The 27,710-nt window shown below is 42.9% G+C and overlaps 1 protein-coding gene across 1 annotated transcript; it reads left to right on the forward strand.

Annotated features, from left to right (window-relative positions):
- The first annotated feature begins 1,184 nt into the window (after positions 1-1,184).
- On the forward strand, positions 1,185-27,536 carry CMTR1 (cap methyltransferase 1). The gene is made up of 24 exons (XM_079298386.1): positions 1,185-1,515; positions 3,255-3,390; positions 6,647-6,789; positions 7,338-7,496; positions 7,897-7,989; positions 8,721-8,792; positions 10,011-10,105; positions 10,210-10,282; positions 10,478-10,676; positions 13,148-13,266; positions 13,526-13,622; positions 14,735-14,867; positions 15,805-15,984; positions 16,392-16,448; positions 17,445-17,502; positions 18,150-18,218; positions 18,384-18,515; positions 19,012-19,134; positions 19,837-19,928; positions 20,458-20,526; positions 21,960-22,007; positions 22,603-22,715; positions 23,233-23,341; positions 25,065-27,536. Exons 2-24 carry the CDS (start codon positions 3,261-3,263, stop codon positions 25,195-25,197), a joined length of 2,496 nt encoding a protein of 831 aa, XP_079154512.1. The 5' UTR covers positions 1,185-1,515; positions 3,255-3,260; the 3' UTR covers positions 25,198-27,536.
- The last annotated feature ends 174 nt before the right edge of the window (positions 27,537-27,710 follow it).

A 27,710-nucleotide genomic window follows, 5' to 3' on the forward strand; every position in this document is an offset into this window, starting at 1 on the left:
GAGAGGTTAAGTATTAATACTGTCCACTTAAAGAAAGCAGACCTGTGTATCTGCAGTCTGCTCTCCTTTTTTCTAAGATCTGGATCCTTTCTTCTACTTGGTTCTACTTGGATGTGCCCTTGGAGATGTTATGCCTGAACCTGTCTTGGGATCAAGTGCTTCCAGATGTCAGGTTACAACTGAGCTAGTCACAGATGTCAGCATCAGTCGAAGAGTTGGGAAGGGGTGCTAGTGAAAGGGGACCATCACAGAGGGATGACCCCTTCTTCATTTACCATGGATAGCTTTTCCAATAGTTGTTCAAGTTGCTTTTCCCCTTCCAGACAAGCATCCTGCTACAGAGCCTTAGCAACAACTGTCAAATATAACTTTGCAGAACATGTAACAGGCAATTCAATAATCCAGCTGTGCTCCCCTCCCCCAAGTGATTTTCCAAAGGTATACTCGGACTAGTCAGTGTTTTACTTCTTCCTCATCATCCTCCTGTCCTGCCATAACTCAACCTATTTAGACACAGTTTACAGCAATCGCATAACCACGAGCTACAGTTCATGAGTAGCATCCCCCTATTTCTTGATACCTCTGGGCTTGCTTTGGTTTTGTTACACTAACCACTCAGGCCTTTGTGCTGAGCTGTACCAGCTGTCTCCAGGTTTCGAGTTTAATGCAAAGTACAAGACGGCTCCCAGGATCAGGTTGGAAAAGTCCTCTGAGGTCACCGAGTCCAGTCCGTGACTGAGCATCACCATGGGAACAGGACAATGGCACCGAGTGCCACATCCAGTCTTTCACTGAGCACCTCCAGGGATGTGACTCCACCACTCCCCGGGTGCCACATTCCAATGTGGAATCACCCTTTTTTTTCAGGATCTCGTCCAGCTGTCCAGCCTGGCCCTCCCCTGGCTCAGCCTGAGCTGTGTCCTGGCGCTGGTTGAAGGGAGGAGAGGTGGATCCTGGCCTGCTCCTTTCGGGAGCTGGAGAGTGACAAGATCACCCCGAGCCTCCTGTTCTTCAGCCCAAACACTCCCTACGCTACGCTACACGATCGATAAACATTTTTATACCCATATGTGCACGAATTATTAAGTCTGTGCGGCGTTTTCCCCAGAATCCCGGCCTGTGGGCCGCGGCCCGTGGGGCGCGCGGGCGGTGCGTCACTGCCGCGCGCCGCCGGCCGGGAGGCCCCGCGCCAGGGGCGGGCCGGGGGCGGTGCCGCCGCCGCGTCCGAGCGGGGAAACGAAAGCGGTGGCGGCGGCCTCGCGTCCTCCGCTCTGCGCGCCCTGCGAGACCCAGCCCTTGCAGCCGGAGCCCTTCGGAGCCTGCCCCGCTTTCGCCGTGAGTGCCGCACGGTGCCGTCCGCCGGCCCCGGTCCTGTGTGCGTCCCGCCGTGTCCCCGCCGCCCGCTCTCCGCCTGCGGGGGCGTCTCGGCTCGGCCTCTGGCACCGGGGGCTGCGCGGCGGGCGGTGCGAGCGGGGTGAGAGGCAGAGGACGGCGAAACTGTGAGGGGTCTGGAGGGTAAGCACTGTGAGGATCGGCTGGGGGAGCTGGCGTGTCCTGCCTGGAGAAGATGAGGCTCGAGGGAAAGCTTTTCGTTCTCTGCAACCACCTGAAATGAGGATGTAGCCAGGAGGGGATCGGCCTCTGCTCCCAGCAATCAGGGCAAGAGAACACAGCCTCAGGCTGAGCCAAGGGAGGTTTAGATTTGACATCAGGAGGAATTTCTCCACACAAGGGATGATGAGACATTGGAATGGACAGCCCAGGGGAGTGGTGGAGTCACCATCCCTGGAGGTGCTCAAGGAAAGGCTGGACCTGGCGCTCAGTGCCGCGGTCTAGTGCCCATGCTGGTGCTCAGTCATGTGTTGGACTCGATGAGCTTAGAGATGTTTTCCCACCTAAATGATTCTGTGAGGGCCGATGATGCTGTGCAAGGGGCTGTAGGGCATGGGTGGGGATGTGGAGGGGCTTTCCCTCGCAGCTGCAGGGCTCCTGAGGAACTGGATATCACTAACTTAAACCTCATTTTGCATGGTTTGAAATTTGTTGGGAATGCAGGTGCGCTGGGGGACTCTTAGTGGGGTTTGGAAGGCCGGGGTCTCAATAGGGAGCTGGTAAGAGTGAGCTGAGAGTATGTTGGTCTCTCATTTGGCTCTCTCAGCATAAATATAAAATGGCTGGTTTGTTAGAAATAAACAAGGGAAAAAAAACCAAAACTCTCAATTGAGGCAAGAGCAGATGAAGGTAAGTTGTCTGTAATAGAACTGGTGGAATGGAGAAGATTTCTTAGCCATAGTGCAGTGAGGTTGTGGGATCATTTTGCAGTCAGAGTTGTGGGGATAAAGAAAGGATTTAGCCTTAAGCTGCCTTGTAAGTGTTTGTGGAAAAAAAGTTTGGTAACTAAAGGTTTGAATTGGTGGCCTGGGGCATCTTCTATAGCCCAAAAATCCTATGTAGAATAATAAACACTAATCATGGTTCAGTTTAATTTTTTTTTTAAGTAGCAAGGAGGTTTTAGCTGGTGTGCTAAGCATTTTTCCCTTTAAAATTTTACCTACTTTGTCTTTCATTGCTTCTTGTCTTCTGCAAGCCTTCCAAGCTGGCTTCTATTAACTCCATCTTAAGCATTAGACTTTTCTCTGGGTTTATGCAAGGTACTATCAGCCACATCCAGAAGCTGGATATCTTGCCAGTGCTTCCTGGTGAAAAACACAACACAACACACAACTTGAGCACACATGTTTAATAAAGTTCTGTTATAAAAGTCGTGTAGAAAAGCTCCTTTATTAATTAATATCTGCAGAGGCGAGGTCAGAGTCATTTAGAGTTTCATGAGAAATTAGTTCAACCTTGCATATTCTCTATTTGATTGATTTTTTTTTTTTAGTGTGTTTGGATAAAATGAATCTTTGATTCAGTAGTAGTAGTAATGAACTGCTATATATTTAAGTTATCTAAGTGTGTATGTCTGTGTTGACTTCATCTACTTGCATTTGGGGATAAGTAGGTTGTAGAAGTGATTTGAAATTCATCAGTTATAGGGAAATTTCCATATCAGTTTCCCATCTGATTAGTTAGACTAGGTGTTTAAAAAGGCAGGTTCAAAAGAAGCTAGGACTTTTACCTGAAGACATTTACATTGAGAAGTCTAATACTGAACAGCATAATGTGATCTCTGCCACCATGCTGCTGTGCATTACACAAAGTTAACTTGCTTAATGTTTGCCAAGTGTGATCTTCTTCTTTTTGCATTTCAGGCAAACATGAAGAGAAGGACAGAACCCGAATTTAGCAGCCCCCAAAAAAAGCAGAAGAAGAGGGTGGAAGACTTGGGATTAACCCTCAGTTCTACTTCAGATGATGAAAATCAGTTTAGTAATCATACTACTCAAGGTAAGGTTGGAGATCTGGAATGTGCTGCTGCAGGGGATTTAAATAATAACCAGGAATTGAACCTACATCTCCTGCGTTTTAAGTGATAGCCTGAATTTCAAGGGTATTCTCTCTCTTTAGGAAAAAAGCTACATTATTTCTTTTCTCAGTCTTGGATTGGTGTGAATTCTTTTAGGCTTTTAAAAAAATCTTATGTAAACCTTTCATCTGGGAATTGTATGAATTCAGATACAGAAAACTGAATTTGAGGTGGATGACGTGCATGATCCAAAGCTTTAAACATTCTTGTCATATTGATCTTTTCAGTCTCAGCAGTTATTTCTGGTTTGGAAACTCAGCACTGAGGTGTTGTGGGTGTTTCGCCATAAAGAAGCATCATAATCATAATTTTGTTTAAAAAAGAAATCAGTAGTCTTGTCACATTTCTGCAGATGGGAGAAACTGAGATGAATACAAAGGGGCCAGTTGGTTGGGGCTTCTACTTTGTAAAACCATCTCTTATGCTGTCTCAGTGTGATTTTTTTCAGGGGAGGGCAGAGTTGTGAGAGCTCACAGGTGTTTCTTTTCAGGAAGAAGATCTATTTCAAGTTAACTAACTGCCTACTTTTTCTTGGAGTGTGCTTTCTCGTCTGGATATAGCACAGATGAGGCACTTGACCTACACAATTGCTCTTGCTGTTGGGGGACACTTTAAACTCTCCCAAGATGGTACTTCAGGTTGCCTTACTGTCATGCCTGCTATGTCAGTCTTAGGATTTCTCATGGTCATGAAGTGTTCACGTGCCTGAACATACAAAGAAGCCTTCCCTTGTGAAAGTGGAAGGGGGTGTGTCTGGAAGATGAGTGGGTTGGTTTGGGAGTAGCTGTAGTTGCAGGGTATAGTGTGTGTATCTGTCTGACAAGGCCCAAGGTGAGCGAGGAGGCCAGAGGTGCACAATGTGAGACCTGGGGTAGGTAATGCTCTGTGCACTCAGGGCTGAGTTAAAAAACTCCAACCAAAGTTTTTTTCATTTTTTCCCCCTTTTGTTTATTGAGTTTATACATGAGTCACAATAGGCTGTAAGCCTTAGTGTTTAAGAAAGAAATTGACACAATTCAGGGTCAATATTTTGGGTAGAGTTGATTGTTTAGTAGTTTATTATACCCATTGTGGTTTCTAATAAAAGAAGAGAGGTTAGGGGAAAGAAGTGATTTGAGATATAATCTCAGCTGAGCATGGCTTAGTAAATCTCAAAACCAGAAAGAGTTGTAAAGGGACTCCATTGAAACTTATGCAGTGAGTTTAAGGCACTTTATGATTCTCTAGAAAATAAGACACATCTCACAAGCAGGTAGCAAAGTTAACTGAAGCTGTGTACTGAAGAAGCAAAAAACTGTAACTGACCCTAAAGCAAAAATCCTTTGTGAGTGTGTTCTTAGCTAAAAGGTCTGTGAGAGAAACAGAAATATATCTTGTGTGATAGATATTTGCAAATCAAGATGGGTACAGAATGTTGCAAACACAGGTTGAATCATAGCCTTCCTTGTCTGGAGCTGACAGCCTCAAATGTTGATACTGTGAAACTCTAGTGTAGTAGTTACATGAGTACTCCAGTCCTGAATCTTAAAAATGGATTGTTCAGCAACAAGCACTCAGGGCACATTGAAAGGGTTTTAACTACAGTTGTATATTTTACTGTGGCATCTTTCATTTTTACTTCACTTTCTTGTAATGCCTTTTTTTGGCTGATTTTTCAGTTGTTTCCTGTTACATCACTGATGCTCAGTTTTCCAAAACAGGAAATACAGAGATCTGTGAGTTGAGAGAGAAATAGTCTGGTTTTTTTCTTAAGTTAGACAAAAGTAATAAAAGTTCAGTCCTTGTTTCTAGTATTATAATATCTTTTGGGTTTTTTTAAACAATTCTGTGGAGCTAAATTATTCCTTCTTAAGAGATAAACAGAAAAAGATCAATTCTGCTAGCAATCTGTTTTATGTCAGGGCAACTTTTGTTGTTCAACTTCCTCTAGTTGTACAAAGCAGCACAAAATGTTTTCTAGCACTTGGCAAACAAAGGAGTTCAAGAGGCAGAGGGCCAACACAGAGCATGGCTGTGTTTGCTGTGGGTTGTTGCTTCTGTAGTCTGTATGAATTAGCTGTAGTAAGAAACTTGTGCCACTGCTTCATCCTCATAGTGATATTACCCCAGGAAAAAAAGGACTTATTGGATTGTAGGGCCTTCCTTGGCACCCAGCTGGTACAGAGCAGGCTCAGACAAATGAGACTACCATGATTTCTGCCCAGATCCCAGTGGCATCCTGCCTGGAGTGAGTAGGTTTGGCCATATCACAGCTGCAGAGCAGCAGTGAGGACTGTGCAGTTCATACAGGCTTAGGTTCTTACCAACTAGATCCCAAGGTGGAACTGGCCACAGGCAGAGCTTCATTATTTGGTGCCCATGAAGGTTCTGATGCATCAGTTTCTGGTAAGAAATGTTTATTCTGAGTGCTTGCTGTGTATGTTGATACTTACTATCTTGACTGAACCATTGACTTGATTAAGTTCTTCCTCAAGTCTCTCTCAAGGTAATTTAAAAAAGATTGATGTCTTCTGACCTTATCTTTCACTTGAATTTGTATGTATCAGTAAACTCTAGAGGTGAAAAACCTCTCACTGGTTGTAGTGAACTTGGGGATCCTTGCTATTTAACTGGATAGTGGGGGTCAAACTGAAGTATAATAAATTTAACTTTCTCTTCTTTCTGCAGTGTTGGCCATTTGGTAGATGCTTGTGTACTTGATGTGAGTCTTTGGCTAAGTTAAGGATGGATTTACACTTGTAGTTAGGTAGGATATGGAAGAAAATTCAGTTATGTTTCATCAAGGTGTAATTGTCACTATTCTCAGGAGAGAATCCCTGTGGACCTTCTCAGTTCTTCAGGATCATTGCAAAGGTCAGGCACACCACTGTACTATTGTGGTCATGCTGTGGCTGCTCTGCTGGTGTGATGGGGTTTGCTCAGCCCTTTGTGGGGCCAGGAATCCATGGAGTCAGAGAGGCTGTTTACCCTGAGGTAACAGGGAAGATAACCAAGTGTTGGTTGCACAGGGTGTGTTATAGTACACCTGCATGCTTCCTGTAACACATTTGAGATACTGCAGTGTCCTCTCTGTGTGCCTGTTCAGAGGATTTAATGAGTCTCACTGTATGGGATTACTGAGGTGTCTTGCTTTCATTTTACTTTTGTTTTCATTCTCACTTTTTTGTTTGTTTTCAGAGTCTTCCAGTAGCACCAGTGGGTCTGACAGTGAGAGTGATGAAAAAAGACCAGTCTTCAGCAATGAGTTCAAACAAGACTCTCTTGTGGAGGGTACTTCATCTCGCTACTCAATGTATAACAGTGTCTCCCAAAAGCTTATGGTAGGTCAAAATAGTTTTGGACCTAACTATTAAGAACTGATGAGAGTGAAGTGAAAGGACCAGTTTGTTATATGATTCTGATCCTCTTTGTAGCATGGTTGTCTTTTATTTCCTTACTGTCTTGTACATACATGAAATTGACTGCATCCCTGCTTCTTGTTATTGTTCTCTTATTGCTAAAATTTACTGAGAGAAAAGCCTGACAAACTAGCAGATAATGAACATAGTTCTTTTAACCTAAGAGATGTATGTTTCAGGAGCAGTGTCTTGCATTCCTCCTTTTGAGTTTTACCTGAAGTTTTACCTGATACATCAAATGCATGTGAATGCATGTTCACAACAAATAATATCATCACAGCATGAATTTTTCCTGTACCAACAACTTTTTTTTAATGAACCATCCATGCTTACTGAATCACTGAGGTTAAAAATGCTCAGTGCCTTCAAGTCACTTCAGGGTGATGTGCCATTTTCCCCACTCCTCTTTGACCTTAGCAGTATACGTAAACTCAAATCTTGCCTCAGTGCTCCCTTTGCTCCCTTTATAGGCCAAGATGGGCTTCCGGGAAGGAGAAGGTCTAGGAAAATATGGCCAAGGCAGGAAGGATATTGTTGAGGCCTCCAATCAGAAGGGAAGGAGAGGCTTTGGCCTGACCCTCAAAGGATTTGATGGGGAGCTCAATATTGATTGGCAGGACGAGCCAGAGGTAAGTACCTTCTGTATTAAGTCCCGTTTGTCTTGTTATGTTCAGCAAAAACTGGGAGAAAGAATACATAAAGCAAGTGTTGTTTTTATTGGCAGCTGTCTCTTTTCCAATGTCTCTAAACTGTACTTTAAGTGCTAGACTTCTGTTTTGCCTTGATTATCAGACTCTATTAAGGGGAATGTGGTGAGGTTTTTTTGTGGTGGAGGTGTCTGGGATTGTTTTTAATTTTAAAAATAAATAAGACATGTTTTTGTCCAGGAGGAAAAACTTTACAATTGGCACTAAAATCATGGCATAACCCCTTATGCTAGCAATGTGAAGCAAACTTTTGGGGAACAATTAGTTTTTATATTTTTCTAGCAAAAACACCTTTGTCTCTTCCCATGGTTTGTGTTTGCAGCCTAGTGCCTATGAGAAGGTGGACTGGTGTCCTGAGTGTACCATGGAGATCCCAGATGCCCAGGAGCTGAAGGAGTGGATGACTGTGGGGAAGGTAATTTTTCATTTCACTGTACTTACCAGCCTAAGACAAAGCAGGAGTACTCAGCTGGGGACAGTTGCCATGTCAAATAGCTGTAAAACAGCATAGACTGTGAACAACCTCTTGAGGTTGCTGGTTTGGCTTCCTGCTTAAAGCAAATCCAGCTAGATCTGATCAGGTTACTCAAGACCTTGTTTAATGGAGTTTTGAATATTTTCAAGAATGGAAACTTTACAGCCTGTTTGGGCATCTCTTCAGTTTGTGACAATCCAGTTGACAAAAGAAAATTTACATATGGCCATTTTTTAATGTGGCTTTTGTGCATTGTTTCTTGTCATGTCGCTGTACATCTCTAGGAGCCTAGGTCAGTCTTTTCTCTCTCCTGTTAGGAACTTGTCCCATTGTTAGGTACAGCAATAGGATCTCCCATTCTGCATTCTGAACATACTGTTCTCACCTTTTTCTGATACACCAGGTGCTTTTTCACCCTTGTCATTTTGGTGGCTTTTTTGCTGCTTTTGTTCTAGTATGTCTGTTGTACTGGGGAGGGCTAAACTGGATACACTATTTTATATGTGGTCTCAAAATGCCTAACAGGAGAAAATTCCTCAGCCTAATTGTCACGCTTTTCCTGATACAGCCTAGTATGTGATTGGCAGCCTTCATCCTTTATTTACATGCTGCATTGTGAAATGATGGTATTATGCTTGCTAATTGTTCTCTGTGCTCTTGTCCTGTTGCAGAGGAAGCTGATGATTGAAGATGAAACAGAGTTCTGTAATGAAGAGCTTTTACGTAATGTCCTGCAGTGCAAGGTGAGCCCCCTTTTTGGAAAGGAACTGAAATTTTGGCAGAGCAAGTGAAATAAATAATTGAAGAGGATTGAGAGCTCAGAAGTATTCTGTCACTTCGATGTCACTGGGATGACCTGTCATCCTGTTTTTTACTATCTATTCAGCATCCTGTTTTGAACCTCAGCCTTCTAAGATATTGTCTTGGTTTAACTCCAGCTGGCAACTAAGCCCCCTGCAGCTGCTCACTCACCACTTCCCCACCAGCAGGACTGGGGAGAGCATGGGAAGGGTAAAACTGAAGAAAAGTTGTAGGTTGAGATAAAGGCAATTTAATAACTAAAGCAAAAGTCACTCAATGGAAGGAAATCAAAACGAGGAATTAATTCACTACTTGCCATGGGCAAACAGATGTTCACCCATCTGTCTCCAGGACAGCAGGGCTCCATCACTTGCAAGGGTTACTGGGGAAGGCAAAACCCATACCTCTGCATGTCCTCAGCTTCCCCCTACCCCCAGCTTTATATACTGAGCGTGATGGGGTATGGTATGGAATATCTGTTTGGACAGCTATGTCCCCTCCAAACTCCACAACAGTGCACTCCCAGCCTATTTGCTGGGAGGGTGGTATGTGTAGCAGAAAAAGTATCAATGCTGTTCAAGAGCCACTCAGAAGTAACAAAACTATGTTATCAACACTGTTGCTATCACAAATACAAAATGTATCTCAATACTAGCTACTATGAAACAAAGTAACTACCTCCGCCAAAACCAGCAAGGAAATGATGGAAAGCAATCACCCGCCCTTAGTCCAACTGAAAGGCTGGAGGCTTCAATAAGCTAAGGAAATGAGCTCCTCTTCTGGTCTGTTCTGTCTTCTCTTCTAGATTTTATCATGCCTTTGTATACTGCAGTAGAGTGTGTGTGTGTGTGTGTGTGTGTGTATATGTGAAAGAAATACTTTAGGCTGGGACTGCTTTTGTGGTGGCTAACCAGATTATCAGGCTCTGGAGCTATCACTACAGAATTTGTCAGTGTTATTAAATTTGCTTAAGACCTGAGGTGGCTTAGAAGAAGAGCAAATATCATTATGAGAAAGAAAATCATTTTGTATTGGTGAACCAAATCCTGCTGGAGTTTGCTGTCTAAGGAGAGAGAAGCAAGAAAATAGGAAATGCTGGTGCCTACCTTATCCCTCCAGCCTGTGCCAGGTCCAGCTGAGCTTTGTTTGTGTTTGTGCAGAGTGTATTTGATGAGCTGGATGGAGAAGAAATGCGTCGAGCCCGAACAAGGTCTAACCCCTATGAGATGATCCGTGGAGCTTTTTTTCTGAATAGGTTTGTACACTATCTGGTAGTGTAGTCCCTTTCCCATGTATGTCCATTTTCAGCTGTGGGAACCAAGGATGAAACTTAACAAGGCCCCATTTATGTGTTCACAGGGCTGCAATGAAGATGGCAAATATGGACCATGTCTTTGACTACATGTTTACAAACCCTAAGGACTGTCAAGGGGTGAGTGCCTCTAATTTTCAAACAGCAGTGCTTTCTCAGAGAATGTGGAAGGTGGGAAGAAAGAAGAATCTTTAGGATACTAGCTGGGAAATCAGGTCCTTGAAAGATTCCTCTGAGCAGTGTAGTTTATGGTGTATGTGGTTTGGCTGATGGGAGCTGTTACAGGTCAGTAGAATTTCCTGTTTCCTTTTGCAGGTGCCTTTGATAAAGGAGTATGATGCAGAGCTGCTCTACTTTGCTGATGTGTGTGCTGGTCCTGGAGGCTTCTCTGAATATGTCTTGTGGAGGAGGAAGTGGCATGCAAAAGGGTTTGGCATGACCTTGAAAGGACCAAATGATTTTAAACTGGAGGACTTCTATTCTGCTTCCAGTGAGCTCTTTGAACCTTATTATGGTATGTAGTGCACCTCTGAGTGTTACCTGATGTTTTTGCTTATGCTGCAGCCTCTGTATTAGTGGCAGGGCAGGTATTGATACCAGCAAGGGGATCTAGGAGAAACTTAGGGAAGCATTTTGCAAGGTAGAAGGGGGCTGTCATTGGAGAAAAGGGTTGAGATTGGTGAGCTTGCATGTCAAGTAATTTCTCTGACAAGTCATTTTCATTTTTTCAAGTCATTTGCATTTTTTCCCAGTCTGGCCTGGGAATATGTTTCCTTGTAGCAGTTGCTATTTGAGTACTTTGCTTATCTGAACATTATATAGTGCTTAAAAATTGGCAATGTTTTTCTCACATCACTGATCTCAGCCTGAAACATGGTGAATGAGATGACTTATCACAGAATCATAGGATTGTGTGGATTGGAAGGTACCTTAAAAATCATCTAGCACCAACCCCCCTGCTGTGAACAGGGACACCTTCCATGGAACCAGATTGCTCAAAGCCCCATCCAGCTGGCCAGGAGCAGAGACTGGGCATCCACAACTTGTCTGGGCTATGAGTGCCAGTGACTCATCACTCTGAGTAAATAATTTCTTGTTAATGTCTATTTTAAACATACCCTCTTTCAGTTAAAGCCATTATGCATTATTCTATCGCTATATTATCTGATGAAAAGTCCTTTCCCATCTTTCTGTAGCCCTCTTTAGGTACTGGAAGGTGCTTGGACTCCCTAGAGCCTTTTCTCTAGGCTAAAGTGCCCCAGTGTTCTCAGTCTATCCTCATGGGAGACGTGCTCCAGCTTCCTGATGTGCCCCAAGATCTATTAGCAGAGCCAGAAATAGAAACCTCATTTGCCTGACTGTCAGCATGTTTCTATATCAGACCTTTGTAGCTGTGCTCTGATAATTGATTGTGGGCTCTTAGTAAAGATAAATAAAACAGATTTGGGCTGGAGGCTATATCTGAATCACTTTGACTAAATGAGCTGCTTAATCCAAGGAGGTTTGTTGTGTTAACATGTTTTACCTTGCTTTCAGACATACTAAACAGGTGTACACAGAATTACTGCATCTCATCTCATGCACTGTAACTTGTTAATCTTGATGATGTGTTTGAGCCCTCTATCTGCCTTGCCTTTATAACCAGGAGGGGAAATCCAGGAATTGCTAGTATTCATGCTTCTTATTTCAGACTCTATAAAAGAAACTGGAAGATGACTGTCTTGTAGAGCAGAGGGTTTGCTTTTCCATTGTTGTGCTTTGTGGATTTTTTTTTTCTCTGCACCACTGACTCTTGTTGGCTGCCACTCTTGACACCTGACTAAGAGCTCCTAGAGAGTGGTTAGTAGCACTTAAGGATTAGATCTTAGTTAAAGTGAAGGTTCATGGCAAGGGCAGCAAGGCAGATAAACACATTGTTCTAATGGTTGTGGTGTTTGGATCTTCATAGTTCACATCAAATTGGTATTACGGAGAGGAGGAGATACCTGGAGAAATTAATAGCCCAATGATTTTGATTAATTTTCTTGATCCCTTTCTGTTATGCTATAAAGTCCAGTCAGGTCTCTTCCACTGATGGGAAGGAAGCCTGCCATGATATTTCTGCTATGAAGAATGGTAACAAATTCCAGTGTCACCTCACTTATTTGACAGGATAGTTGGTGAGGAGTTTAGTTATCAAAACCATATCATGCATCCTGATCTCTTCTGCTTTCTAGTCCACCAGTGAGGTAATAGAATCTGTAGTTGTAAAAGATTTACAGGGACCAATACCAAATAGAAATTCAGGCTTCCTTAACACACACCTGGTGAGCTCTAGAATATACCTTTGGTCAGCTTTCTAAAACACCAGCTGGGGGACAGTGTAACTCTCTTTCAAAAGAGCCATATGGGAAAACTCTATAAGTATTTGTGCACAAACCCTACATCTCTTTCCCTACTTTCTTTACAAACTTATTCACAGTTTTTATTGAGGGATTTGCTTTTTTAAAGCCCAAATTACACTTTGTTTGAAAATAGACTATTGTGTTTCTTTGGAATTATTTGAATTCTTAGTAGAAGGTTACAAATGCATGATATAAAGAATTCTGCCTTGTCTGTAATAACATGCTTTTAACAAATGAGCTGTGCAGTGAGGTTGAATCTTACATTTTCAGTAGGTTCAGCTATGTGCCATTCCTGCTTGGATGAGAATATTGTTGCCATATAGTATTCATTTGTCTTTTGCTGAGGCTAATGTACAACTCATCATTTGAGCATGGTTATTGTATGGTTTTGTTTCATCCCAACCACTCAATCTGAATATTTTTTCTGAATTAAATAGCACCTTTGGTGGTGAACAAGGGACTTTGTTCATGGTTATTTGCCTATCAAGGTCTTTGTAATTTCTGACTAAATGTTGATTTAATACAATAGATCATCTGCACATACTGATCTGTTGTTTGTACTTGCAAATATGTTATTGAGTGTCTCCTTTTTTTTCCTTAGGAGAGGGTGGGATTGATGGAGACGGAGACATCACTCGATCAGAGAACATTACTGCTTTCCAGAATTTTGTTTTGGACAATACTGATCACAAGGGAGTGCATTTCTTAATGGCAGATGGGGTTGGTTAATTTCTTTTTCTCCCTGCACTAAAAAAAACCTGGCAAAACTGACATCTTGGTCTGCATGCAATAGGGTGTTTGACATGTGTCTGTAGCTACAATATGAAATTTTACAAGCTGTGCCATTGAAATTCCTGGTCTTGATTCTTTTACCTTAAAGAAATAGAAATGATCATGATTCCATGATTTAGTTCCTCAGAATCCTTTGCTTGACCAACAGATTTGTGGAGATACTAATGATATGCTATGCACTTTGCAGGGTTTCTCAGTGGAGGGTCAGGAGAATCTGCAAGAGATCCTAAGCAAACAACTCATGCTTTGCCAGTTCCTTACAGCACTGTCCATTGTCCGGACAGGTATGTTCTGTCCATTAATCCTCCTTCTCTAAGGTGTGGGTGACACTGGGGTATGTTGCTATACAGTTTTTATTAGTGTCTTGGAGTCTGCTCTGTTGTCAGTTGCACAGAATTCAATGTGTATGCATAAGTCCTCAGATGGTTGTCACAAAGCTAAGAGATCTGGTCAGAAAAATAAGCTAATCTATGTTTAATTTTGCTTTTAGTTAAAAGCATGAGCTAAAATGCATTAATTTAAAGCCCTTAATTTATTGGGTTTTGTAGCTGTCTTGGGGTAAGGTCATGCAGTGTGATAACTGGACAGACAGTCTGAGTTTTATAGCACTAGCTGGACCAATTCTTCAATATCCCAGCTGATTGGAACAGAGTGGTCTTTATCCAGTTCTTCCTTTCCTCTAGCTTCTGAAGGCTTTCCTCCTTTAAATCTGCCATCTGTGTGATAGGAACAAATGATGCCTTACCCTGTCTTAGCTGCACCTTGTTGCTAAATGATGGACCTTACACTGTGTCTGATTCTTATGGCTCCTGTCTTCCACCGAGTTTAGTTAGCCTTTGGCACTGATATAGAAGACAAATGGTCACAAAATGATCATTTTTATCTTGTGCCTTATGTTTAGAAGAACCTGAGGCAATGATCTACAAAGGAGTAGTCTCAAATGTGATGTAATAAAGGGGGCAGCCTCTTTTATGTCTTTCCTACATGGGTAGATGACAGTTCTGTAAAAATGCCTGCTTTTTGCTTGGGGAAATTGGGAATCTTGTTTGAAGGAGAGGGGCAACACAGATTCTTTTCTCTCTATATGGCAAATTGTTCTGTTTAGGTAATATCTATTAGTCTTCTCCTCTGGTCTGAGGTTCCTTGTTGCATATATCAAGGCTCCATTCCCTGGAGGGTTAGATTCTTGCAAAGGAATGCTTTTCTCTCTTTGCTGCAGAGACATAGGGAAGATTTTTCATTAAGTCTTGCTAGCCCACTTCATAACTGTGTTCTGGATGCTGTTTAATTGCACAAAATACCATGTTACTAGTTCTGCAGAAGGATTGAGGTGCTCAGTATCTCCTTGTTTCCTTATAATCTACTGACATCGGTGTGCTTCCTCTTTTTTTTCCAGGAGGACATTTTGTCTGCAAAACCTTTGACCTATTTACTCCATTCAGTGTGGGTCTTGTTTATCTGCTGTATTGCTGTTTTGAGAGAATTTGCATCTTTAAACCTGTGACAAGCCGCCCTGCTAACTCAGAGAGGTGAGATGCTTGAGCATGAGGGTCTACTAAAGAAACCAATCCTCTACATACAGTGATAGATGGATTTGGATAAGCCTAGTGGAAGCTTTGTGACCTGCCTCAATTAGCAGCTGTCTTGGAGGAGGAAACATTTTAGATGTTTGGCAAATTACAGACAAAGTAAAGATGATATTTGCCAAATTGTCCTTATGGGAAGGAAGCTGTGGAACTGGATATGTAACAAATCTTGTTTTGCTTGGAACAACTATGGTTTCAGTGAAGCCAGAGGATTGATGAGAGGTTGGACATGAGCTGGCACTGTGTGCTCACAGTCCAGAAAGCCAGTTGTATCCTGGGCTGCATCCAAAGTAGCGTGGTCAGCAGGATGAGGGAGGAGATTGTGCCCTGCCCCTCTGCTCTGGTGAGACCCCACCTGCAGTGCTGCATCCAGGTCTGGGGTCCCCAGCACAGGAAGGACATGGACCTGCTGGAGCAAGTTCAGAGGAGGAACACCAACATGATTTCAACAATGAAGCACAATTCCTATGAGGAAAGGCTGAGAACTTGAATTGTTCAGCCTGGAAAAGAGAAGGCTTAGGAGTGACCTAGCTGGGGCCTTCCAGTACTTGAAGGTACTGGATGATCTTTAAGATCCCTTCCAACCCAAACCATTCTATGATTCTGTAATATTATCTGTGTTTTCATAGTACCTGTCAAGTTTAGCAGAATTGATTTACAATTTGATGGAGATCTCTGGGGGGTTTACATAGGGTTGTATTTCCCTGTCTTTCCAGAATTTAGAAAATGTACGATGACTCAGTGATAGGCAAGTTTGCATCTTTGTAAGGAGGAAAGAGTTCCTGGGATTTGGGAAACTGTCCTTATCATGGAAGTGTGGCAGAAAAGTTGGCTGTGTGAAAGAACTGAGCCCACCTGATGTCTCTGCCTTGCTCTGCAGGTACGTGGTGTGCAAAGGCCTGAAGTCAGGGATTGAAGATGTGCGGAGTTACCTCTTCACAGTGAACATCAGACTCAACCAGCTGCGCAATTCTGACGTGGATGTGAATCTTATCGTCCCACTGAAAGTGATCAAAGACAACCAGGATTTCTACAATTACATTGTACAATCCAATGAAAAGTGAGTTACTATGGGTGATGAGGACTGCTGGCTGTAAGCAGATTAATTTAGCATGGCTTTCAGGTGTAACTTCCTGCACTCATGGAAGTACTTGCTGATGCTGCCACACTGCTCTGCTTTTGTTTCCTGAGAGGCTGAGCAGAGCAGGAGGACTCTGTGCAGACAGAAATGGTATATTGCTGTTAGTGGCTCTTCAGCCTCTGAGTACTGTGTAGAAAAGAAAGTACTGCCTAATTTGTTCCAGTGATCTCCCTGTCAGTTTGAATCATGTTGGCTAAGATCCCTCATTGCTCTGTGAATCAGACTGGCTTCTCCCTGTTGTCCTAGCACTCTTTCTAGTTTTGAACAGTAGAATAATGTTGGTGGTGATTAATTTGCTCTCTGACTAAAACTTTTTTTTCTTTTAGCCACTGCAAAGTTCAGATAAAGGCACTAGCCAAAATTCGTGCCTTTGTTCAAGACACGTGAGTATATTCCTCTGGCTTTTGGTGAAGACTGAATCAACCTACTATTAATGAATTATTTTGCTCTTGTTTAATAAGTTGTTGATTTGAGCTGGTACTTCTACTGGCCTTTGGAGCCAGAAAAGTGAAAAGTGCTTTTAGGTAGCTCAGTTTGTGTCTCTACCTGAGTTATTTGCAGAGATGTATGGCTGTGCAGAGAGAGGGTGGTGGCTGGAGGAGTCCTAAAAATTGATTGTCTGTTATCTCACCCTTGTTGAGAAGGCTTCCACGCATTGCATGATTTCCAGTTACCATAAGTGAGCTTGCTTCTTAGTAGGACTATAACCAGGAAAAATAACTTGCAGTTGGTATGTTCAATTCAACAGTTATCATCCAAACTGATTGTGGTTTATAGTTGTTCATTTTTCCAGGGGCTATTCAAAACATCTATATTATAGACCTAGAATTACCTAAAGCTTGATGTTAATTTCTTGCATAAAACTAAAGCCATTGCAATATTGCAATGTTTCCTTGCTGTGGCTTTTCTGTTCATGTGTTATTCAGACATAGCACTTGGTAGAAAGCTGAGTGAATATGGTAGTTAGAAATTGTCTTAGAGCTGATTCTAAGCTCTAAGACACTTTTTTTTTTTTTGTAGGGCCTTCAGCAGGTCTTCACTGTTATTCTTAACTAGGGCTGTGTACCCAACTCTTGGAGATTAGCATAAGTATGTACGAATACATAACTTATTGAAAATATTTATACCCAGTGGTATGGCTTATAGTCAGTAGTGCAGAGCATGAAACAAAGCTAAACACAGGAACTCTTTCATATAACCCTTTGTGGAGCAGTTCAGGTTTGTTGTTCCCAAGCCAGATGCTGAAAATTCCAAATTTTATAAAGCTGGGATATATAATATATATATAATATATATATATTATATATATATATATATATATATAATGCTGTAAGATCAAGGAGGTTTCACCATGTTAACAGTTTGCTGTCTTTCTTTAGAACACTGGTTGAGCCTCGGCAGGCTGAAATCCGAAAGGAGTGTCTCCAGCTATGGGGGGTAAGTAAGGTGTCAAGCAGGCAGATTGTGAAGGTGTCCTTGCTGTAGTGAAACAAGTGTGAAGCTGCAGTAAAGATAGGACTTTCTAGATAGAGGTTTAACACCTTGTCTTGTGGGAAAGTCAGAAACAGTTTCAAGCTGTAATGTAATCAAATAGGATGTCCCTGATTTATTGTGTATGGCTTAACTGAGCAGGCTTCTTTCCAGCTGAGAATATTTCATTGTACACAGAGTGAACTCAGTACCCAGATCCCAAGCAGCAGAGCTCTCTAAAAGGTCTTGTTTTATGAATCTGCAGTTTCTGTTTCCTGAGCTTTTGACTGCAGTGGAGCCATAGATATGGCAGTTAGTTTCACAGGCTGATGGTGTGTCTGTGAAATGGTATTTCATCAAAACATGCATATCAAAGGTTTAGACTAAATCCTTATGGAGCTGCCAGTTGGTTTCTGTGAGATGTGGTATGCCTGTATGAAATTTGCAAAACATATGAGACATTTTATTTGGCATGTGACATCTCTTCTTCATCTCAAATCCCAAAAGCAGGAGTTTCAGGGGCAGGATGTTCTGTCATATATTTAAACCAGAAATGCTCCTTTGAATGTGCCAAAGAATAACACTCAGTATCAATTGTTTGGATTTGTTTTCAGATTCCTGATCAGGCTCGTGTTGCTCCTTCGTCTTCAGATCCCAAGTCCAAGTTCTTTGAGCTGATTCAGGTGAGACCTTGCCTAGAGTCTTTTCATACAAATATAACTTTTTTTTAATATTGGAATTAAGACATGAAGAAGTTAGTCTTGGATTATTATTTGATGTAGAAGTTGTGTTTACTTACCTGTTGATGTGTTTTGTCTATCTTGCCTTTTCCATCCTTTGCTCTTTAGGGCACAGACATTGATACTTTCAGTTACAAACCCACTCCCCTGAATTCCAGCACCCTGGAGAAAATTCGCCAAGTGTTAGATTACCGGTGTATGGTGTCTGGAAGTGAGCAGAAGTTCCTCTTGGGGTTAGGGGTAAGTGCTTAGAACAGTCATGGAGTTTTGCTGATTCATTTTAATGATACTACTCTGCCTTGCAGTTTCATCCCATCCTTTCCTGTCCCTAAAGGCCTAAAAGAATCCTCATCAGCAGGATGAGGCTGCTAGTTATTTATGTTTCTTTCTCCTGATGTCACTACTTTTCACACTAATTAACCCTTTTTCTATAATCTCAGCCTACACAGAGACCTGCACTCCTGCTAGTGTCTCTAATTATCTTCACTGTCCTTTTAAAGGTGTTCTATTTCTGCTTCTTCGTGTGGGTGTGAAAAATTACTGGTAGATTAGAATCGGTGTTTTTGTTCCTTTGCTGTAGAGGTTAAGGTTCTTCCTTAAAACTTATGACAAAGAAACTGCCTGTGACAGCCTAGGACAAAAAGATTCTCTGAGGGCTGCTCTGCAGTTAGAGGTCTCTTCTCCACCCCTGCCCTCAGGAAGCCTTGGGTGAATTTGACTCTGTCTTTATGTACAGAAATCACAGATCTACACCTGGGGGGGTCGCCAGTCAGACCGCTGGACAAAGCTGGATTTGAAAACTGAACTGCCACGAGATACTCTTCTCTCTGTGGAGATTGTTCATGAGCTGAAAGGAGAGGTAGGAACCTACTTTCTCTTTTACCATGTCGCTGCCAATACAAAGAGCAGTTTCACCTACTCTCTGTAAGATACTGCACAATAAATGTTCCATCTATGCTGGGTCCAAGGATTTTTTTTGTATATGATCTTTAGAGTAACTGTTTTGGATTATGTTCCTTCTTTCTGTCCAGTGCTAGAAATATGAGCTTTCAACATTGTTTTGAAAATACTCTGGACCTGATGTATTGCTGTTCTAAGTGGAGCTGCACATGGCATTGCCACCATGAGTTCATGTGTCTGTGGCTCTCTGAGTACATAACTGCTCAGTAGTGACTGCAGTCTATGGGAAGAAGATCCTCATGGTATATTTACAGTGTAAGGTGAAAAATCACAGCTGCCTGTGAGTTTCCCTTTCCTCTTGCACCTCAGACGAGGATACTAGAGTGTGCTGGGCTTTGTGATACCTGATAAGACACAGATGGTGATGGCAGGTGTGGTCCCACCCTGTCTCCCTCCCCTAAGGCAGAACTGGATATTTGAGATGCATAAGTTCTTGGAGAATACTATGTTCCTGTATAATGGGCAGCAGGGAATTTGTGTGCTTCTAATATCTGGAAAGGTGCCTTCTTGCTAGAAGAGATGTCCTGTCAGAAAACAGGCTATAAATCAAAGCTGAAATATCAACAATGTGAATAATAATTTTCTGTATTGCCCCCCTTAGGGGAAAGCCCAGCGAAAAATCAGTGCCATCCACATCCTTGATGCCTTGGTGCTGAATGGCAATGACGTTCGAACACAGCATTTCAACCAGAGGTATGCAGGATCTAGAGAAGCTTTTTTCTCTACATGTGTAGGAGTGACTGGGAAACAGTGTTTAGACAAAAAACAGAATGCTGAGCACAGGGAGACAAGTGCATTCAGCTGAAACACTGCTATAAAGATGAACTGTAAATGAAGGTGCTCTGAACTGAAGTACATTAGGCTTTTCCAACTGTATCTTCTCTGTGTATTAGGGCAGGTCTAGCTTCTTTCTTAGTGTAGGGTGAGCTGGGGTAAACTGGAAATATAAATGAGCTGCGAGAGAAGGAACAAGCCCCTCTGTTTCCTTTCTCAGGGACATAATGTCTCTGCTAGTCCTGCTAGCCTGATAAATATATCAGTGTTCAACAGCATGTGGACTTACAGAGTAAGCTATGGAGACTCATTCCCTAATGGATAATAGGCAATATCCTGAGTTGGTAATGTCCTGAGTTGTCTAATCACTTACTCTGTTGAAACTGTTACCTACCTGCTGTGCCAAAGGCCTTGTTAAATTGCTGTCTCTCTTTGTGTGTTCATTCAGGATTCGGCTGGCAGAGAAGTTTGTCAAAGCTGTTTCTAAACCCAGCCGGCCAGACATGAACCCCATCAGGTTTGTGCCACCTCTTTCCCTCAGCCTCGCTTGCTTTTGTGTCAGTGTGTTGGAAACCTGAAGGGGAGTTAAGTTTCAGGCTGAAATTCATAGTTGTGCTATGTTCTTTGGAAAGAGGCTAAAAGTTTTTTATATATTTAAGGTAAATATTGTTAATGTAGAAGTTGTGTCCTTCTTTCACATGTCAAATAGTCACATTTTCATTCTAGGTGGATTGGCTGGTGTTGATTCCAAATATTGAATATTTGGATTCCAAATATTGTGATTGTAGGTCTAGCACCCAGTGAGCTTAATCATTGCAAAGAATTCTGTCCTTGACTATCCTGAAGGGTCAACAGCAGTACAGTGATGCTGACTGTTAGTAAATGAAGGACTGACCAGCATCTGTGAGGACATGGCTTTAGTGACATCCCCCAGGAAAGCTGACAAAGGGCTTCAGCTTTGGTTGTCTCCTGGCCTTCCATTTCATTAATTCTACTGCAGTGTAGCATAAGAGCACCACTGGGAAGGCATCAGATATGGACAAAACACCTTCTCATTCACAAGCTGAAGTGTAGCAGTATAATCTGAGGAAAGAATCTGGAGGAAGGGAAAGAGGATCTTCTCCTTGATGGCTTAATGAAAGGTAATGAGTAGAATCTCCACCTAATGACAAATAGACAGTTGTGATAATTGGAGGAGTCCAAAATGCTGTGGAAAGCTGAAGGTGAAGTGATAAGGAGAGCTGGGGAAATGGATTGTAGAGGGGGTACTTGCTGATTTTGTGGAAAGGTGTTAAAAGTGTTCCTGCTGTGCTCCTTGAAGCCTGATGCTTTTAGCAGTATGTGGGAAATGACTGGTTGGGGTGTCCAATCAGAGGCAGTGCTTTTTAAACTTACTGATTGTTTTTGTGTCTCAAAACAACAAAACCAGTTTGATGTAATGACAGAATTAGGACTCAAAACAATCTTTACTGATTGTAAAAAAAAAGCTCTTTTTACCTCAGGGTAACTGACAAGTTTGTTGCATCTCTGAGGATAATAATGGAGATGATCAGGTTTAATTTTACTGTGAGGCAGCATGCTGAGGCCAGAACCTGCCTGGGACTGACCTTGGTCCATTTATCTGATGGGGAAAACAAAAGCACCTGACTTTCACTGTTTTTACTTTTCAGTATAGTCAATCTGAGGTAAAAATGTCCAGCTTCCTTAGCAGCAAGGATGTTTATCTGCTGCTTACAGCAATCCAGCCATGAGTATGCAGGTGTCAGGTTTTCTCAAGCCAAGAAAATCTAGGTACTGAAGCATAAGATAGAGGAGAAGGGTGAACATCAGCTGTGCCTGACTACCTCATGCTGTATAAAATCAACCATTTGGCTGCTCCCTGTAGCTGGGCAGAAGAAAAAGGAACAGTTTAAACTTTTTTGAAATAATGTTTTTGTTTTTACTTCCCAGAGTGAAGGAAGTATACAGATTGGAAGAAATGGACAAGATTTTTGTGAGGTAGGTGAGTAGTGCAAATAAAATGTCAGGGCCCACTGAGGTTATCAGTTGCCGGTGCACAGAAATGGGAGGGATGTTCTGATCTGTGCTAGTGGAGTCCTGGAGAAAGAGCTGTTAGAGCTTGTGGTGGCTGCTGTTCCTGAGATGCTACTCACTCAGAGCATCATTCTGCTGCATTCTAATGCCATAGATGTGGCCAATGCACTCCATAACAGCTGGTGTAGCAACAGTGCCTGAGTTTGGGTGCAGAAGTATCAGTGGCTTCTCAGTGGCTTGAAAGGTCAAGAACTTACACTTGAAATAGGAACCCCATTTGGATTAATTATGGTAGCTCATCACCATAAATTTTTCACCACAGCACTCAATTTGCAGCCTGATCTAGATGAGTTTATTGTCTGGTTTCTCTTGTTCTGTGTGGGAAGGCAAAAACCCCAGTTCTTCAGGATGTGATGATTTGATCTTGTCCTGTGCAAGGACCTGACCTGTGTCAGGTCTTGCTGTGACACCCTGGAGAAGGGGTGCAGATGGCATGATGTGTGTACAAGCACAGTAAAGGAAGAAACACTTTCTATCCCTGCCCTCTCTCCGCATTTAGGTTAGAGATGAAAGTCATCAAGAGCTCAGGAGGAATGCCCCGGCTGTCCTACACTGGCCGGGATGACCGGCACTTTGTGCCCACAGGGCTCTACATCGTGCGGACCATGAACGGTAGGGAGAGAGAGTCCCCACTCCCTCTCAACTTTTCTTTCTCTCTCCAAGTAAACAGTATTGACCAGGCTTGCTCATCTTGGTAAAAAATTAATGGCAGTATTCCAGTGGCTAGAGATTAAGTGTTTGTATGTAATGAGGGTAGCTTGGATTTGAGTGAGGTTTTTCTGTTGTGGGTTGATTAGCTATCGTGTAGGTAATTCCATTTATTTACATGACTGATTACCTTATCTTTTAGTGAGATAATAATTTTTCATCAAGATGTTATCCAGAGTAATAGGACATGGAAATACCCTGTTTCAAATGTCAACTTCTAAATGCAGGGAGAAGGGGTTTTTCTTAGGGAATAGAGAATAGCTTGGGAAGCAGGTTGTCTTGGGGGAAGGAAGGAAGGAGTAATGGAAAGATCACAATTATTCTTCTAGATTCCTCTTCCCTACTTGCACTGTACGTGTATTTCTTCTGTGATTTTTTCCCCCTTTTATTTTCTACCTGATTCCTGTAATTCTTCTGCTAGATCCCTGGACAATGGCATACAGCAAAAACTTCAAGAAGAAATTTTTCTTCAACAAAATGACCAATGTAGCGACATACAACCTCCTTCCTGAAGCCACTGCACCCTTTCAGTGAGTATGAGCCAGAGCTGAGGTTCTGGACGGGTCTCTGTGGTGTGTGTGTGCGCTGGGTCTTTGGGAAGGGAGCTCAGCAGTGCTGTGTCCTTGCAGTCGTTTGCAGTGCAAGCGCAGCTAGTCACCAGCAGGGTGTGCTGCAGGAGCCAGCACTTTCTGAGGCTTTCAGGAAACTGCTGATGTGGAATCATGGATTTTGCAATTAATGGCTATGAATAACAAACGTCTCACGACTTTGTTCCATCGTCTGCAGCAGACTACAAGTTACTGAACATACTGCATGCGGGAAAGTAGAAATTGAGCCCAGAAACTGTAGTTTGTTGCATCTCTTTGTTTGTTTTGGTTTTAACATATTTGGTTGGAAGTTGCTAATTTAAAAGCAAATGTCAGTTTATTTAGCCCAGGCTCTAGAATAAGCTATGGGAAGCTGGGAGCTTTTTTTTAAAGAGAGCGGGAGAGAAAAACAGTGGCTCCTTGGGAAAGAATGGAGTGGCTTGTCATTGGACAGTCATTAACATTGTGGTTGCTGAAAACCATCTGTATCTACTCAGTACTAGGCTGTGGGCATTACCCAATACTGAGCAAATCCTGAGTGATGCCTCAGGGCTCTGAGGTAGAGATGTTCTGCACTACTACCATTACCCAGGACTGTGCCTCTGAGTGAGAACTTGATATGAAATAGCACTTCTGATTTTCTCACTTTGAACCTCCTTACCTGTCTTAGAGCAGCACTTTCAAGAGTCCTTGTGCCTTTCTTCATGTAAATGGCAGAGCCAGGCTTAAAAGGAGAGGCCCGTGATGCTTTTTTACCTGATTGTCAGGATGGGGTTAGTTCTGCCTATGTACTTTGAAACAGGCCAGCATGGACCTACAGGAATGGCTGAGGAAGTGGAGGGAATGCTTGTGTGGGACCCCAGAAGGGATGTGTTGTGGTTAGTGAGTACTAATATGCCTATAAATAGCCACTGACATGTGCTCTTGTCGCTGTGCTGGTACTGCTTTGTTAGAACAGAAGCACTAAATAAGCTATGAATATTAAGTGTCAGTAATTGTACAAAACTAAAGGCTGCTGTGTTGGCAGTAATTAGCAGCTCTGATTTCATTATGACTGGGACAGTGTTGATGCAGGGAGGGAGGGCTGTGCTTGATGGATGGAGTGGGAGATGGCATTGTAGGACCAGAACTCTGGCAGCCAAGCAGAGCTCAGTTATTTCACATGAGGGGAAAGAGGGAATGATCCTAGCTGCTTTTGTGCAATGGGAAGTGCTGTTTGTTTGCAAAGCTCCATAGGACAGCTGTTACTGATTATAGTAGGTATGTGGTGAGGGATTAGGTTGCTGCTCCTGGCAGACATTCTAAATTCTTCATTAAGATCTTTCCATTGCCTGCAATGACAGTTTGATCCTCTGAGAAACTTGGGGGGAGGTACAGTTTTCCCCTAGTGACCTGACTCCTTCCAGCAAATACTGAACTGAATTTGAGTGAAGCTGGAATTAACAAGTTTGTTTCCATGGAAATCTCTTAGGCTTGGCTGTTGCTGTACTTTGAGGGCTGTAGAGTTTGTAAGGTGAATGAATGAATGCACCAGTCTTTTCTAAGGCACCTGTTCTGAGTATTTCTGTGTGGCTCCCAGAGGAAAAGCAGCTGTCTCTTGCTAGGATGGAAGTGTTTTCCTTTCCCTTCCCTGCCAAACTAATCTTGCTCTCCTCTCTGCCCACAGTGTCTGCCATTACAGCCGCCTCTTCTGGGAATGGGGGGAAGGTGTCAAAGTGCACGACTCTCAGAAAAGACAAGATCCAGAGAAGCTATCAAAGGAGACTGTCCTGTCTTTCATCCAAGCACACTACCCCTAACCCTGCTCTCTTGAGGTTGCAGGGAGGGGCCAAGCCCAGCTTGGATTCTTCAGGGACTGATGGGACTGGGAAGGCTCCACAACTTCTATCCTGGTATTCTCCAGAGCTGATTTCCTGGAGATGATGGAACCAGAGGGTGGTATGCAGAAGGCACAGGCTTTACCCTGGTAGTGTATATAAGAGTACAGCCCAGGTAGCACCTGGTGCTAGAGTACCCAAGGTGACTCCTAGAGCCATGGCTTAATGTCCTTTTGTCCTGACCTACTGCATGCATGAGGCCAAGGGGCTGGCAGCTTTCTTTGCTCCTGTTCAAACATTCAGCAAGGTTTGTGGAGCTCTGTGTGTGCCTGAACTCCCTAGGCTTCTGCTTCTCCTGCAGTGTGGGAAGGAGCAAAAATATTTTCATGGCAGAGCTGGGCAGCAGCACATTGAAGCAGCTCTGCATTGCTCCTGGCAGCTGTCTCCTTGGCCTTGGTGTCAGAGGCTACACTATCCAGTGGAGGGTGGTAAGTCTTTGGCAAGCTGTGGGCAGAAGTTAGATATTCTTGTTGGTGTCTCCAACACCTCTGTTTATCAAGGCACTCAGCTAGCCAATGGCAGTTCTTATGTCATGGTTCCCTGTTGGACAAAGGCCAATGCAGGTGACGAGTACAGTTCCTGGCACAGATCTGATATGCTCACACCTCTGCAAGCTGCTGTGACCAGGATTTCCCCTCTCCAGGTTAGTGTCTGATGCCAAGCCAGCAGCCTGGGCTAATTTGTGAAGATGTATCATGGTTGGTATATGTGCTTCATGGTACTTCTGAGACCAAGGTGCTTTGATTCTTGGTACTCGACATTATTACCTAGACATTCAGGGAGGAAAATGGATGTGGGAGGGAAGACACAGAAAAACTAGGATGCTGAAGTCTCTGGAAGAAATGATGGGAATGTCCAACTTAGTTGGAAAGACCCAGGGCTTCAGTAGAAAGATACCTTGACTGTAACCATGTAGGTTAATCAGAAGCAATCTTGTCCCCTAACTGTGCCCACTGGAAAGGTTACCACACTTTCCTTTTTAAATATCAGAGTGGCTTTGAAATTCTCTGTATCTCATTTGACTCTGAACTGCATCTGAGGTGAAGGCACAAAGCTGGGACACTCTCAGTATGGTATTTGTGTCAAGACTTTTCCATGCACTTCTGTGCCAGGCTCAAAGTTGGCTTCTGTTGCATGTTTTACCTTCACTTCTGGCTTCCATGGCACTTTGCCAAGTCTTCCACATAAATCAGAAGATAACACATAGTTGAATGGTTTTGGACAAGCAGCAAGACAGTCTCCCCCCCTCCCCTTTTTTTTTTTTATTTTTTTTGTTTGTTTGTTTGTTCTTGGCTCTGTTTTTAAACACAGATTGGCAATAGGGAGAAAAGTGATTTAGGGGTTTGTCTGAACTGTGCCTTAAGGAAAGCTATAGTTCTAGAATCTATAGCAGTTGTTTAGATTGTCTTTTTCTCCACATCCATATGAATTGGAACAAGCCTGTGCAGTAAAACATAGATATTTTGACTTAGATGCAGGTCTGTCAAAGCAACTGAAGGATTATAGGCTGTTAATGCATCCTCTTGGTTGATATGTAGACCATCTCTGCTCTCAAACATTGGTAAAACATGCATGAAAGAAATGGTGGCTCTTCCCTAAACAAGGTGTGACATTGGTAACTTTGTCTTGGCAAAGGCACTGCCATAAGGGATGGGGAGGAATCTCTCCCAGTGGGCAATAAAGTACCTCAATCTCTGCTGGCCAGGCCTGTGTACAGTTGGCTGTTTAAACCAACCAGCAGTTTGAGTTCTGAGGACCTCTGTGGACTGCCTTGAGGCTGTTCCAGTGCCAGCAACACACGCTGCTCCCTCTGCCAGGCTCCTTTGCAGAGCGTGTGTCCCCAGCTTAGAGATTCGACTCCTGTGGGCTGGCAGACAGAAGGGTGACTAGGAAGTAAACTAGGATCAGTGTAGGCTTTGGAGGGTATGAAAAAACCTGGTCAGGCTGCAGGCTAGCTTTTATGAATGGATACTTTGTTTACTCAGTTATCTCTAGTTCCTCATTTTAATTTGCTTTTATTTTTATTTTTAATGCACTGAACCTTGATTCCGATTCTCCCTTCAAGAAGGCAAGCATTAACCACCAAGCTACTTGCTTCCCTGCTGAGGGATTATGTTGGGAAGGGTGGGTGAGGAAGGTCTTGCTGAAGGGAGTGTTTGTGTGTGTTAATTGCACAATGTATTATTATTAGGCTTTGTATAATTTTGTGTTGACTTCTATGCTTTCATGTTCTATTACCAATACAGCCCCTTTAGTTCACAGCAGTGCTTCTTTCCTTTGCTTCCCACAAAAATCAGTGGCAGTTATAGACACTGGGCCAGCAGTGTCTATCAGTGTGGCAACAGAGAAATGCCAGCAGAGTTAAACTTTAAAGGCAGTCCCTTTTAAAGGTTTTTGTGGCAAGTTTAGAGCTTTGGAATGAGAGGCAATTACAG

This window comes from Erithacus rubecula (genome assembly GCF_903797595.1).
Source record: "Erithacus rubecula genome assembly, chromosome: 2".
Taxonomy (NCBI): Eukaryota; Metazoa; Chordata; class Aves; order Passeriformes; family Muscicapidae; genus Erithacus; species Erithacus rubecula.

Bases quoted from the DNA above. Each gene is read 5' to 3' on its own strand.
- CMTR1 (XM_079298386.1), top strand. From the start codon at position 3,261: ATGAAGAGAAGGACAGAACCCGAATTTAGCAGCCCCCAAAAAAAGCAG. The intron at 7,497-7,896 runs GTAAGTACCTTC...TTGTGTTTGCAG, and splicing joins ATTGGCAGGACGAGCCAGAG to CCTAGTGCCTATGAGAAGGT. The intron at 14,868-15,804 runs GTGAGATGCTTG...CTTGCTCTGCAG, and splicing joins CGCCCTGCTAACTCAGAGAG to GTACGTGGTGTGCAAAGGCC.